Raw genomic sequence first — 14,635 nt, 5'->3', positions numbered from 1 at the left:
GGAATTATTGTAGAAAAATAGAAAGGGATCAGTAAAACTTCAAATCTCTAAAATTTCTCTAGATCAAAAATTTCCAGATTCAAACTAAAAATGAAAACAAATACTTTAAAATACAAATTTAAGACATATAATATGTTGCTATTCCTGATGCTCATTTTTAGTAAAGTACTAAAAAAAGGATTCTCAAGAAGGATTATTGTATCATCACTCTCTTACAACCAAATATGAATCACCATTTCAGGAATGCTTCTCTCCCTTCTCTACTTGTGAAAATATTAATACTTATTACGCTTCAAGCTTTGCTTACAGGCCTTTTCTTTTGTAACATTCACACCCTTTTAACCAGCTGGAAATAACTATCCCTCTTTAGAACCTTCTTAGCACATTATAGCTCACTCATAACCCTTATCACTTTCCTTTTGGCCATTTGTGTTCATTGCTACATGAACATTTGTGTTCATTGCTAGGTTTTGGTGAAGAAAATTGTTCTTCCTCTTTATATTTCAGCCCTTCTACTCTCTTCCTGAGCAAAGCAGTCAGAACCAAGTCTTGCACTGACTGATTCGGTGTTCTGGAAGCCTTTCCCAAACGCTGTGCTTCCCTGAGCCTACCCAGGTATTGCTAGTGGTAAAGAACCTGCCTGTCAATGCAGGAGACATAAGAGATGTGGGTTCAATACCTGTGTCGGGAAGATCCTCTGGAGGAGGGCATGGCAATCCACTCCAGTATTCTTGCGTGGGTAATTTCATGGACAGAGGAGCCTGACAGGCTACAGTCCATGGGGGTCACAAAAGAGTCAGATACAATTTAGCTAAAACATATTTAATGCTTAATACCTGCACTGACCGAAGGTATTACATGAATTCTCTCTTTTATCTCCATAACAGCCCTGGGAAGCAGGTGCTGCTTTTTCATCCTCTTGTAATAGATGAGGAAATCAAAGTTAAGAGAAGGAAAGAAACTTGTCTAGGGTCACACAATTAGCAAGTGGTGGAGCTGGGATTTAAAAGAGAGGGTCTGTGTAGAAACTTCTGTGTTTTTACTGTCTTTTCTAGCTGGAAAGTATTTGGGGGAAAAAACATGTCTCTGGTTGCTTTGTAGTCTTCTTGTCATTCTTCACTGTATGTATTAACTCAGTTGATTTTCATATGGCCCAACTTTGTAAACAACAGGAAATACTGTTATTTTTTTCTTTGGCATTCCATTGTGGCAACATGCTTGAGCCATAACATATTAATTGCATTTATAATCTAAGTGTGAAATGTTAGTCACTCAGTTGTGTCCAATTCTTTGTGACCTCATGGATTATAGCCCACCAGGCTCCTCTGTCAATGGAATTCTCCAGGCAAGAATCCTGGAGTGGGTAGCCATTCCCTTCTCAAGGGGTTCTTCTCAATCCAGGGATCAAACCCAAGTCTTCCACTTTGCAGGTGATTCTCTACCATCTGAGCCACCAGGGAAGCCCAAACCAGTCAGTGCTATAGGAAATCAACCTTTCCTTTCATTGAAAGGAAATCCTCCTTTCATTGAAAGGATGCTGAAGCTGAAGCTCCAATACTTTGGCTAAACCACAGCCAATCATTTTATAGCCCTGTGGGCGGCAGTTGAGTACAAAGTCTTTGGTTACACATAGAGAAGGACTCAGTGCCTCCCTGTACAAAGGCTGGGATGGAGCTGCCACATCATTATTTCAGTGACCCCAACGTGTCGTTTCTGCAGGAGCTGTTTCTTATGATGATTTACTGTAGTCACAAGTTAAAGTACATTGTGGTATCTTTCATTTATATGATAAAGTACTTGTTGGAAAAAACATGACCCCAGAGATAAAGAAGCCACGTGGAATTTTTAGCCACTTCACTGTCAGAAATATCATTATTTTAACTATCACATCATCTTACTATGGGAGAAATTATGAAAGGAAAGTCTGTACTGCTGATTAGCAGTTTTCTCAGAGAGTATTTTCTATCCCAGATTCAATTTTTAAGTTTTACTCCCTGAAATTTCTGTGATCTCAAGGTTTCTCACCAGCATGTATTTTTGTCTTCTCAGAGTCCAAATTTACATTATAAAAGATATCCCATGAAAATACTTAGATGCATGTTTATTGCACATATGTTTTTTTCATCTCCCCCTACTTAAATGTTTGGGTATGACTCTAATTTATGTACAAATTAAGTTGGAAACATGACAGTTTTCTACTTAAGATTGACATGCAAAAGATGCCTCATTACCACATGGATTCTTTTTAGGCCTGAAATGCTAATCCAATTAACTGAAATATTACCAGATTTCTATTTCTGGTTTTCATTCAGTATTGACTGAATTAATCATGTGGCTGCTGAGTCTGCCCTTCAATTTTGTTGTCCCTAGGCATTGATTAAAAGACGCTTACTCCTTGGAAGAAAAGTTATGACCAACCCAGAAAGCATATTCAAAAGCAGGGACATTACTTTGCCGACTAAGGTCTGTCTAGTCAAGGCTATGGTTTTTCCTGTGGTCATGTATGGATGTGAGAGTTGGACTGTGAAGAAGGCTGAGTGCCGAAGAATTGATGCTTTTGAACTGTGGTGTTGGAGAAGACTCTTGAGAGTCCCCTGGACTCCAAGGGGATCCAACCAGTCCATTCTGAAGGAGATCAACCCTGGGATTTCTTTGGAGGGAATGATGCTAACGCTGAAACTCCAGTATACTTTGGCCACCTCATGCGAAGAGTTGACTCATTGGAAAAGACTCTGATGCTGGGAGGGATTGGGGGCAGTAGGAGAAGGGGACAACTGAGGATGAGATGGCTGGATGGCATCATGGACTCGATGGATGTGAGTCTGAGTGAACTCCGGGAGATGGTGATGGACAGGGAGGCCTGGCGTGCTGCGATTCATGGGGTCGCAAAGAGTCGGACACGACTGAGCGACTGAACTGAACTGAGGCATTGATTTGCTCTCTGAATCTGGCAGCGTGGCTCCTGTGAAAGTGAAAGTGAAGGTGAAGTCACTCAGTCGTGTCCGACTCTTTGCAACCCCATGGATAGTAGCCTGCACCAAGCTCCTCCATCCATGGGATTTTCAAGGGAAGAAGTACTGGAGTGGGTTGCCATTTCCTTCTCCAGGGAATCTTCCCAACCCAGGGATCGAACCCAAGTCTCTCACATTGTAGACAGACGCTTTACCGTCTGAGCCCCAACCTCCAAAAGAAAAATGACACCTTGAAAGCCTCCTAACTCTTTGTGTATTTCTTCACTTGTCCGTTTTACAAGGCACCGTTTCCTAGCTATGCTCTTTCTTAGGTACATATGAAAGAGACATACATAGCTTCAGCTAAGCAGACCAAAGAAAGTGACTAATCTCTGTTTGCTGTGATCCTTTTCGTTTAGTTTTGCTCTTTGGCTGGTTAATGAAGTTTTGCTTTCTCTTTTTCGTAATGAATGTATAAATTGAAGGAATGTATAGAAGCATTTTTTTCTTTAAAAAATATGAATAACCCCTACTGATTTCTAGGGGAAATTGGCCCTCAAAATTTGGCCAGAAGAAGCACTGCATCTCCTTCATCACAACCCACCCTTATTCCTCTGTGTTTAGTTTCCTTGGGTTGACGGCTTACTTTGTGACTATGCCACTCAGGGACTGTGAATTTAGATAAGAGTCCTGTGTTCTTGGATATTCAGAGCTCATTTCAGAACTGAATGAAGTAATCAGATTTATGGCCTAAGTATAATAAAACTCACTCAGTTCCTGTTGTGAAATAATGAGTTTAAGATTGTGTCAGCCTCATGGCTTAAACTTCAAAGTTCTGACTTTATTATTTCTTAATTACCAAAAGTCCACTTTATTCTGACAGTTTTTACATTTAGCTAGTAGGGACACAAGTGCTGTCTTCCCTCTGGGTCTCAGTGGTCTGCATGGGCCTCAGTGGTCTGCAACTGAAGGGAGGGAATTTAGGTCCCAAAGGTTAGCAGGCATACAAAAGGAAAAAGAGACTTGTCCTCTTTTCTAGTTCTATGGAGACAATAAAAACTGACAGGAGGAATGGAAAAGAACTTTCTGTCTCACACTTTGTGTTGCTCAGCCTGCCAGGAAAAAGTCTGTCATATCATTTTCTTAGGGATATAGCAGTCAAGATCAGATGAAGGAGTAGGAGGAGAGTATTTAACCTTATCTATGAAGATTAAATCTGTCAACTGGGTTTCTGAAATTTTAGGGAAAACTTTATAAGCAATTCAGGCATATTTTATAGCTTGGAAGCAAACTGAGGGCACTGATCTGATGGTAGTACAAGTATTTTTCCTACTTAATGGATCCTCTCACTTTCTGAGGTATTTAAGGCTCAGGCCAAAAACGTCCCAGACCATAGGCATGTGCGTATTGCTAACAGTGAGCCCTTCTGACTGTGTATGGGCTCAAGAAATCCAGTTAGGATCCTTTAATAGTCCTGATATTTGGAGATTAAGTTCTCCCAAATATTTGCAAGGAAAGTTACACTCTAATTCCTCAAAGGTAAGAAAACCTAGTTTACAAAATAGAACATCAGAAACTCAACCTTGGTTCTGAGAAATTGTCAGTGATTTGTTTGAGAATATGATACCGTGGATTTCCAGACGTTGAGGTCACTATTCCAGTTCCCTTTTAACCTGGACAAACACAATCCCAACATTTATAGGTTCATCCAGTGTAATGACTAAAATTGATTGCCAGATAAAGTATCCAGTAAATCTGTCCCTAGGCAGAATAATATGTATAAAATAAAAACAGAAAATTTGAGGTACTTGTTTGAATTATCAGGCAAAGTATTTTCATCTAAGGTATGAGGGAGTTTTCATGTACACTAAATTGTTCAGATTGGTATTAATTGAATTTATTGCATAATGACTAGCTTTCAGTTTTACTTGAGAAGTCATGGTTGGTTTTAAAGAGAAATAGGAAGGCATTCAGGATATTTCTGGTAGACATGCATCTATAATTACCATAAACCTTGGGAATTTTTATAGGGAAGCTATATCCATCCTCTCCATTTCTAAATCATGTGATGTGTTTGAAGTCAGGGTAAAAAATGACAGCCTGCTTTCCAGAAAATTCTCTGTATTTTTATCCTTGTTTCTTAAACGTGAGCTAAATGGTCAAAATGGTATGAGACATAGTTATCGTCTCTGTGCCTGTAAATGTCAAGGATGAGACAAAGCTAAGATAAGCCATTTACTATTGCAGCCAAATCACAATCACAGTCCCCTTCCTCACTCTAGCCTTTTTCCTGCTTTCTGAAGAGAAACTCAAAGCAGTGCCTGTGGCAGGCCATGCTGTGCTAGCACCGTAAACCTCAAATCTTCCAACCTTCTGTGTCTCCTCATACCCAAGGCCAACAGGAATGCTCTGGAGGGCCAAAGAACATCAGCCTTGTGGAATTTTATCCATGGGCATTTTGGCCATGTGTGGGCCCTTATCATAGCCCTTAGAGGCCGTGCTGTCTCCGGATTCTCAAGCATGGTGATTGCCATTCTCTACAAGAATCTATTTCTATGATGTTACTTTGAAACTTGATTAGTTTTTTTTTAAATTCTGTTTATACATTTTTGACTGTGATGAAGACTTGATTTTTGTCTTCGCTGCGCTGAGTGGGAATTCTCTAGCTCCAGGGGCTGCTCTTCCCTGAGGTGCAAGTTCCTCATTGTGGCGGCTTCTCTTGTTGCAGAGCGTGGGTTTTAAGTGCATAGGTTTCAATAGTTGTCTCGTGTGAGCTCAGTAGTTGTGGCACTCCAGCTTAGTTATTCTGCGGCATGTGGGATCTTCTTGGACCAGGAATCAAACCCATGTCCCCTGCGTTGGCAGGCAGGTTCTTAACCACTGGACCACCAGGGAAGTCCAAACATTGGTTAATTTTTGTTCCAAGCAGAATTACAAGTAGGGAATATGTTGACATGCTTGAAGAGAATGTTCCTGATTTCTCTTTCTTGGGCAATCCTTGTTTTCACAGAAACCCCATCCTGTATCAGTACTTTTTTTCCTTTTTCTATGTTATTCCCATCATAGCCAAAGCCTTCATTATCAGCCTCCTGAAATGTCATATTTTGGTGGTCTAGCTTTTTGAAATGTAAATGGCTTCTTTTCACAAAAAAGGAAGTCCCAGCTTTGAACTAACAGATCTCTTTCTCCCAGGATTGATGGGGGCGAGAATCTAACCTTTCCTGCTATTTATTTAACCAAGTCTCATAAATGACCCATTTCTGCTCTATTTATGTTTGTTCTTTTTTCGCCTAGATCAAAGAGTTCTACTCATATCAAAATGAACCAGCAGCTATAGAAAATCTCAAGAGAGGCCTGGCTAGCCTATTTCAGATGCAGTTAAGCTCTGGAACTACCAATGAGGTACTCAGTAATATTATTAAGCATCTAGAATCTTATTTGTTAACATAGTTACTAAAATTGTTTATATGGGTTTCTATTTGGAGAAATTCAGTAAAAAAAAAAAAATTACTCCTATGGTAATGATTAGAAAAGGTGAGTTGGATAGTTGTCTCATTTATATATGAAACAAATCATCCTTTACCCTAATTTGTATTTGAATACAGGGGAAAGGAAATTAGAATCACCTATACTAAGGAGACCTATAGAATGACTGAATGATCAGTTCAGTTCAGTTCAGTCGCTCAGTCATTTCTGACTCTTTGTGACCCCATGGACTGCAGCACACCAGGCTTCCCTGTCCATCACCAACTCCTGGAGCTTACTCAAACTCATGCCCATTAAGTTGGTGATACCACCCAACCATCTCATCCTCTGTCGTCCCCTTCTCCTCCTGCCTTCAATCTTTCCCAGCATCAGGGTCTTTTCAAATGGTCCGTTCTTCTCATCAAGTGGCCAAAGTATTGCAGTTTCAGCATCAGCATCAGTCCTTCCAATGAATATTCAGGACTGATTTCCTTTAGGATGGACTGGTTGGCTCTCCTTGCAGTCCAAGGGACTCTCAAGAGTCTTCTCCGACACCACACTTCAAAAGCATCAAATCTTTGGTGCTCAGCTTTCTTTATAGTCCAACTCTCACATCCATACATGACTACTGGAAAAGCCTTAGGTCTGAGTAGACAGACCTTTGTTGGCAAAGTAGTGTCTCTGCTTTTTAATATGCTGTCTAGATTGGTCATAACTTTTCTTCCAAGGAACGAGTGTCTTTTAATTTCATTGCTGAATTATAGGGACCCCAAAAACCTTGGAGAACATTCCAGTGACCTCACTGTGCATCCCTTTGCCATAGGAAGGTTATAAAAATAAAGACTCCCTGGATTCACTGCAGAGATTCTGGTTCAGTAGATTAGCATCTGTATTTTAATAATTTTCTTAGCTAATGTAGGTACAGTCAGTTTGAGAAACTACTAGTCTATATGAACCCTTCCATTTAATAGACAAAAACAAAGGCCAAGTGACAGAAGTTTAGTGGCTCCCCAAGTATTATATCTAAAGCGGAGCTGAGTCCAAGTTTTCTTGTCTGAATTCAGCCAGTTCATGAGCTGGTAAGAAAATCTGATGGCAAGCCTGGGCCAAGAGAATGCTGGTTAGCTTGCTGAAAAGACTGAGGGTAGAAAGACTGGCTTATAGAGACCAAAGGGATGCCTCAGAGAAGCTATACAGAGTCAATATTGAGATGTATACTGTGATGTGCCTTATGGTAGGCTGAATTAATGCCGCAGGTTTTAAAGGACTTAGCTCATCAAAGCATGTGTGTGTTTGTACGTATACGCACACACACACACACACACAGCCTACACATAGTATTAAAAGTCAACTCCCCTCACCCCATAATTATCCATCTGAGTGATTTTGACTGTGACTAGGTCATTTTTGGGGGTTCCAAAATCACTGTAGATGGTGACTGCAGCCATGAAATTAAAAGACTTTTGCTCCTTGGAAGAAAAGTTATGACCAATCTAGACAGCATATTAAAAAGCAGAGATATCACTTTGCCCACAGGGTCTGCCTAGTCAAAGCGATGATTTTTCCAGTAGTCATGTATGGATGTGAGAGTTGGGCCATAAAGAAAGCTGAGCGTCAAAGAATTGATGCTTTTGAACTGTGGAGCTGGAGAAGACTCTTGAGAGTCCCTTGGACTGCAAGGAGATCCAACCAGTCCATCCTAAAGGAAATCAGTCCTGAATATTCATTGGAAGGACTGATGCTGATGCTGAAACTGCAATACTTTGGCTTGATGTGAGGAACTGACTCATTTGAAAAAACCCTGATGCTGGGAAAGATTGAAGGCAGGAGGAGAAGGGGATGACAGAGGATGAGCTGGTTGGATGGCATCACCGACTCAATGGACATGAGTCTGAGTAAGCTCCAGGAATTGGTGATGGACAGGGAAGCCTGGTGTACTGCAGTCCATAGGGTTGCAAAGAGTTGAACGTGACTGAGCAACTGAACTGAACTGAACTGAAGCCACTTGTCCAATTCCTATTAGACATTAGACAGAAGTAGGAAATCATTTATTATTCCTGGGGCAATAAGAATGTGCTCATAAGACTCAAAGAGGATGGAAAGGAATCCACATGCTGCGGGAAACACTGAATTCTTCTGTCTTCCTATCTTGTCAGAGAAAGGAGTCCTGCATGACGTATTAGAACCCCAATTTTTAAGCTACTTGCCACTGGAATTCAAATGGTTCATGTGAGAATCCCATCTGAAACATTGTATTTTGGCTTTTCCTTTTAGGCAGACATCTCTGGAGATTGTAAAGTGACCTATCAGGCTCACCAAGACAAAGTGACCAAAATTAAGGCTTTGGATTCATGCAAAATAGAGAGGGCTGGATTTACAACCCCACATCAGGTATGCTCGCTATCACTTTCTTTGAGGCAACCAAGTTCTTTTTGTAGAGATGATTCAGCAATAATAGGTGAATAAAGCAGCAATATAATTTGGGAACACTTATAATTTTTAGTTTAGGGTATAGTATTATATAATATCAAATGAATGGATTTATTTTAATATACTGTAGGTTTGTGTATTGAAGGAATATGAAAGGAGCGTTCTTGTGAAGATGAAAAGATAATTTGCTAATTGGCTTGATTCAAAGATAAAAAGCTAATTGCTTGTTACAACCACATTTATTTATTTAGGTCTTGGGTGTCACTTCGAAAGCCACATCTGTCACTACCTATAAGATAGAAGACAGCTTTGTTGTAGCTGTGCTCTCAGAAGAGATACATGCTTTGAGGCTGAATTTTCTACAATCAATAGCAGGCAAAATAGTATCAAGGTAAGATAATGCTTAAATTTTCTTTACTGTTCTTTAATGTATTATTAAAATTTTAAAATATATATGCATATATATACATGCACATGAACTAATATATTTATTACTTCCTCATTTTGACTGTGAGCTCCTTTAGAACAATGATTATATCTTGTTCATCTTTATTTTTCATATTATTTATAATAGTATATGGCATGAAATAAATACTTAATGTTTTAAAATAGGACTTCATTAAAAATAGTTTATTAAATAGAATTTAAATTTTAAAAAGGCAAACACTTTGATTCATTCTTATTTATTTTCTGATTTCTCTATCAAATGCTTTTAATGTTTAGATTTAAAAAGTGGCATTTGCAAAGATTTAATAGCATATTTTCCTTATTGCTTCTACATAGAAAACTATACAAAAGTAAAAGTCATAAATGCATAGAGACAATTATAAAGATGTTCATCATAATGTTGTTTACAATACATTTTAAATATATGATGTAATCTGAATGTCCTGTACTTAATTAGTAGATGTGTTTTATACTTTGCCTTATTCATACTATATAGTATTATAATATATGTATAGCAATATATCAGTGTGGCTAAATCAGTGCAGTTTAGTATTTGTAACATGGTATTAATAAATATATATATATATTTTAAAAAGTGGCATTTGTGTGTTCTCTCCTCAAGATTATTTTTTTGTCATATTGTTAATAAACACAAAAATGTTCCATTGTAAAGTGATATGACAGAATTTTTGCTGCGATTTATAGTACTTACATATTCAAAACTGTTATTTCAATTTGAGAAAATTTCTCTGGTCAGAATAGTTCTCACAGGCTAAAGGACTAGAATTTCAAATCTAAGAGTATGTCTTACTTTCAGATTTTAATTTAGAATAACACATCCTAGCATTAAATGTAAGTTATATCTTCTGCTATTATGTCTCAAATATTTCTTCTGAAGTAACCCTAATGTCAGAGGTAAATGGTTAAAATCTTGGTAGAAATGCCTCAAACCACAAATGCTTGAAATTTTATTGAAGTCTCCTCTGGATTAGAACCTTGCATTCTACTTTGTACTACATCCATCTTGTTTTCATATAAAACTAATATTTTAAATTTAGGTTTATCGGGATTCCATTGTTCTATAACACACCACTCCAAACTTAGTAGTATAAAAAGCAGCAATCACTCTATTATTTTCTCTCATAATCGTGATGCTTGCCTTGATCCTGCTAGGCATGCCTTGCTTGGTGTGTGCTGTGCGGTTGCAGAGCTGGTTCACAGGCTGCTCCCTCACCTATCTAGAGTCTGGGCTGGAGGTTCACATTAGGCTCCTCACTGCATCTCTCTATCTCTATGTGGCCTCTCAACATGGTAGCTTCAGTAGCCAGACTTCTTACACAGTATGTGCTGCTAGCATGCCAGATGAAAGCTGAATTCCCTTTTGTGACTTATTGTTGGTCAGCCACCCTGTCGTGTCTGACTCTTGGTGACCCCATTGATTGCAGTACGCCAGGCCTCTCTGTCCCTCACCATCTCCTGAAGTTTGCCCAAGTTCATGTCCATTGCATCAGTGATGCCATTCAGCCATCTCATCCTCTGATGCCCTCTTCGCCTTCTGCCCTCAATCTTTTGCAGCATCAGGGACTTTAGTGATGAGTCAGCTGTTCACATCAGACGACAAAAATACTGGAGTTTCAGCTTCAGCATCTATCTTTCCAATGAGTATTTCGGGTTGATTTCTCTTAAGACTGACTGGTTTGGTCTTGCAATCCAAGGGACTCTCAAGAGTCTTCTCCAACATAAAAGGACTTAGCCTTACAAGCCATATATTGAAACTTCTACTGTTCTCCACAAGTCCTGGCAGTCACAGAGTCCTGCCCAGGTTTAAGGAGAGGGATGTAGACTCCACCTTTTGAAGGGAGAGAAGCAAGCTACTGAAAGAGCATATCAGATTATTGAGGCCATATTTGGAAAACAAGATTTCCTAATTGTCTTAGTAAGTGACGTGTGGTTGTCCTGAAGATATCATTTTTCAGAGAGCTGGGCTAAAGCCCAAAGAGGTAACATCATATATCTTGCTCAGCATCCAGGCAAATTTTCTTTCCTGTAGTCACTTGTCATAATATTTTGAAATCCCAGGCTTAAACTTTCAAAGCTTTGAATAAAATTGTTGCTCCAGAAAAGTTTCATAATTATCTTGAGATTTCTGTTACTGCTGGAGATCTCTCAGTTTGAAAGACATGGCCTTATAGAGTTTGAATACATTAGTATCTTGTTTGCCAAAAGAATGACAATTAATCACTTGTTCACTCAAAAGGAGGCCGCTGATGTGGTATTTCTCTTCCTTGGATATGCAGGCAGAAACTGGAGCTGAAAACCACGGAAGCAAGCCTGGGACTGAAGCCGGGAAAGCAGGTTGCAGCCATCATTAAAGCAGTTGATTCGAAGTACACGGCCATTCCCATTGTGGGCCAGGTCTTCCAGAGCAAGTGCAAAGGATGCCCTTCTGTAAGTGTGAGCCACAGTGCTGTGTGGCCAAATCATGGAATAATCATGGCCTACAATTCTGTTTTCCTTTCTGCAATGGAAGCTTCAGTTAATTTATAAGGAAAGTTTACACAGAACTTCCAGCCACCACTGAGTTATAATGGCAGTAGCCTAATAATATGCCATAATAATTAACAAATGACTACCACGTCCACTTAGTTCAAATAAAAAATGTTATGACTTGAAGGCAGCTTCCTCAAAGCAGACCTCAGAATGCAGTGGGGATAAGCCTGACGAAGTTAGGGGAAGCATACGGCATTGAGAGCATAGACAGTGGCCTGAATCCTGAAAGTTCTGCCTCTTGGGAGTAATATGTCCAGACTTCCCAGGTGGCTCAGTGGGTAAAGAATCCACCTGCAATACAGAAGATGCAAGACATATGAGTTGGATCACTGGGTCGGGAAGATCCCCTGGACGAAGACATGGCAACCTACTCCAGCATTCATGCCTGGGAAATCCCATGGACAGAGAAGCCTGGTGGACAAAAGTCCATGGGGTTGCAAAGAGTAGGACACAACTGAAATAACTGAGCACACACACAGTACTATGTCCACAGGTGAAATGTTTTACTGAGCTCAGTGTTCTGAGAGCTGCTAGGAGGACTAGAAATGGATACCAAGCTCCTCACCTAAATCAGGAATACTTATTTACCACACACCCCCACCTCCACTACTGTTACAGCCAGAAATGAGCACACCCCCAAGGCTAAGTGTGTGAGTGTGTGTGTCTGTGTGTGTGTGCAGGTGTGAGTGTATCCGTATGTATTTGTAAGTGTGTGTGTAATATTTTTAATCTAATAAAGAATAATTTCTTTTGTTGCATAAATCAGTTGTGATGTATGGCCACAGGTATGACTCTGGGTTCCAGCACTTCCTAATACTTAACCCTTGGCTTCAGGCTCTGTTTGTAGCTACCATAAGATGCTTTTCCCTTGGCCATTATTAGTGTTCAAAAAAGTGGAATCATCAAGAGCTAATACCAGAATTTGCTTAAAGTGTAAGGCACCAATTCCTTTTTAGTTTCTCAAATATATCAAAATTGAGTGAAGGGGAAAACAAAATGAGACAAAACTAATTGTTCTCAAATCTTGTTTCTTCTTTTTTCCCCACAAATTATCTAATGTTCCAGTGTCATTTTCTGATGTCATATGAGATGGAAATTATTTAGAAAGGTGACTAATGAAACCAGTGATCTTTTCTTATTCTGTTAATTTCTCTCCCCATAGTTATCAAATATTATGAGCCATCTAAGATTTCTCAAAACTATTTCTCCATTATTATAGGAAAGGTTTATGTCTTTGGTTTGCTTATTCAATGTCAGAATAATGTCACCATTGCAACTCTTTAAAGAAAAAAATTCTGACTTAACACAACACTGATGTGATCTCTGCCCTCAGAAACAACGCAGTAAATCTAGCTAAGTACAACTGGACTATTTTTTTTGACTATCCTCTTAATATTAGATAACCAAAAGGGATTTGAAAAGAGCAAAATATGTATCTGTTGTTATTGGAAGGAATGAATAATTTAAAAACTGGTAGCATGTAGATTATGCAGAGTTAAGAGTTCAGTTCAGTTCAGTTCAGTCACTCAGTCATGTCCGACTCTTTGCAACCCCATGAATCGCAGCACGCCAGGCCTCCCTGTCCATCACCAACTCCCGGAGTTCACTCAGACTCACATCCATCGAGTCAGTGATGCCATCCAGCCATCTCATCCTCTGTCATCCCCTTCTCCGGTCACTAATGGGATTTAATGCATTTTTTTTTTTACAACTAGGGGAGAAATGGTAAACTATGAAAAATAAGGTTTTGAACTTTTTTCTAAGCCAAAAGATGTTATTGATCAGAACTATTTACTATTTTTAAAACCACAGCGGCATAACAGTACTGTATATGAGGATTACCTTTATCTAAATGCCACTCTACTTAACACAGAAATATGAAATGAACAGTTCAGATCTCAGCAAGATGTTTTACTATTACTAGTATTTCATCCAAACCATAAAATAAAGAGAATAGGGAGATCGAATTATTATAAAAACTGGTTTTCAATAAGGTTTCAGTTAATAAGAAATATGACACAATTCTTCAGCAGTTCTAATGATTTTTCCCAACAGAATAGCCTGTTGTTAATGAAAATTCGACATAATTTCACTATGGTAGTCAAAGCCTGGCCTCAGACATAATTCCTTTGTGTAACCATGGAATGACCTATATGGCCGGAATCTTGAGGTATCTTCATTTGAGCTAAGTTCTAATCGACAAAAAGCGTCCTCTTGAGAGGACTTGTGCACTGGTCAGCAGGCCTCTGTATTTACCTCTGAGAGTCACAGCAATGTGACAGGGGCAGGGGCAGGGGCAATCAGATATACGGAGGTAAGATACAAAGAGCTTCTTTTGCTTGTCGGATACAAGGAAAATTTTATTTCTGGAGAGAACATTCTTTATAAACACAGATGTTCAGAATTATGAGTGTGGTCTGGGCCTGTGGCCGTGTTTTGCAGCTCTCAGCGCATTGGCAGTCCATCAGAAAACACCTGCAGCCTGACAACCTCTCCAAGGCTGAGGCTGTCAGAAGCTTCCTGGCCTTCATCAAGCACCTCAGGATGGCAAAGAAAGAAGAGATCCTCCAAATTCTAAAGGCAGAAAACAAGGAAGTACTGTAAGTTCCCTGAACATTTCCTGGGGTTGTCTATAAGAAAGTATTTCTGGATTGCTGTTTATTAAGCAGGTAAAGATCCCTTTTTAATCGGCTGCCTCACCTTCAAATCAGTTGTTTGGCTATTTCACATTTGCATTGAACAGTTATACCTCAGTGCAGTAACTCAATGGTTAATTGGCCAGAAATGCAAGT

General features: G+C 39.3%; 1 protein-coding gene across 1 annotated transcript in view; it reads left to right on the top strand.

Annotated features, from left to right (window-relative positions):
• MTTP (microsomal triglyceride transfer protein) overlaps positions 1–14,635 on the top strand; it is a 55,522-nt gene that overhangs the window by 8,996 nt on the left and 31,891 nt on the right. Inside the window, exons 4-8 of the mRNA XM_069593640.1 lie at positions 6,246–6,353; positions 8,691–8,807; positions 9,098–9,237; positions 11,591–11,741; positions 14,286–14,443. Coding sequence (XP_069449741.1) covers positions 6,246–6,353; positions 8,691–8,807; positions 9,098–9,237; positions 11,591–11,741; positions 14,286–14,443 — 674 coding nt within the window. The remainder of the gene's footprint in view (positions 1–6,245; positions 6,354–8,690; positions 8,808–9,097; positions 9,238–11,590; positions 11,742–14,285; positions 14,444–14,635) is intronic.

This window comes from Ovis canadensis, chromosome 6 (genome assembly GCF_042477335.2).
Source record: "Ovis canadensis isolate MfBH-ARS-UI-01 breed Bighorn chromosome 6, ARS-UI_OviCan_v2, whole genome shotgun sequence".
Taxonomy (NCBI): Eukaryota; Metazoa; Chordata; class Mammalia; order Artiodactyla; family Bovidae; genus Ovis; species Ovis canadensis.
Note: the sequence above shows the minus strand (reverse complement) of the source record. Positions and strands in the feature narration are given on the sequence as shown.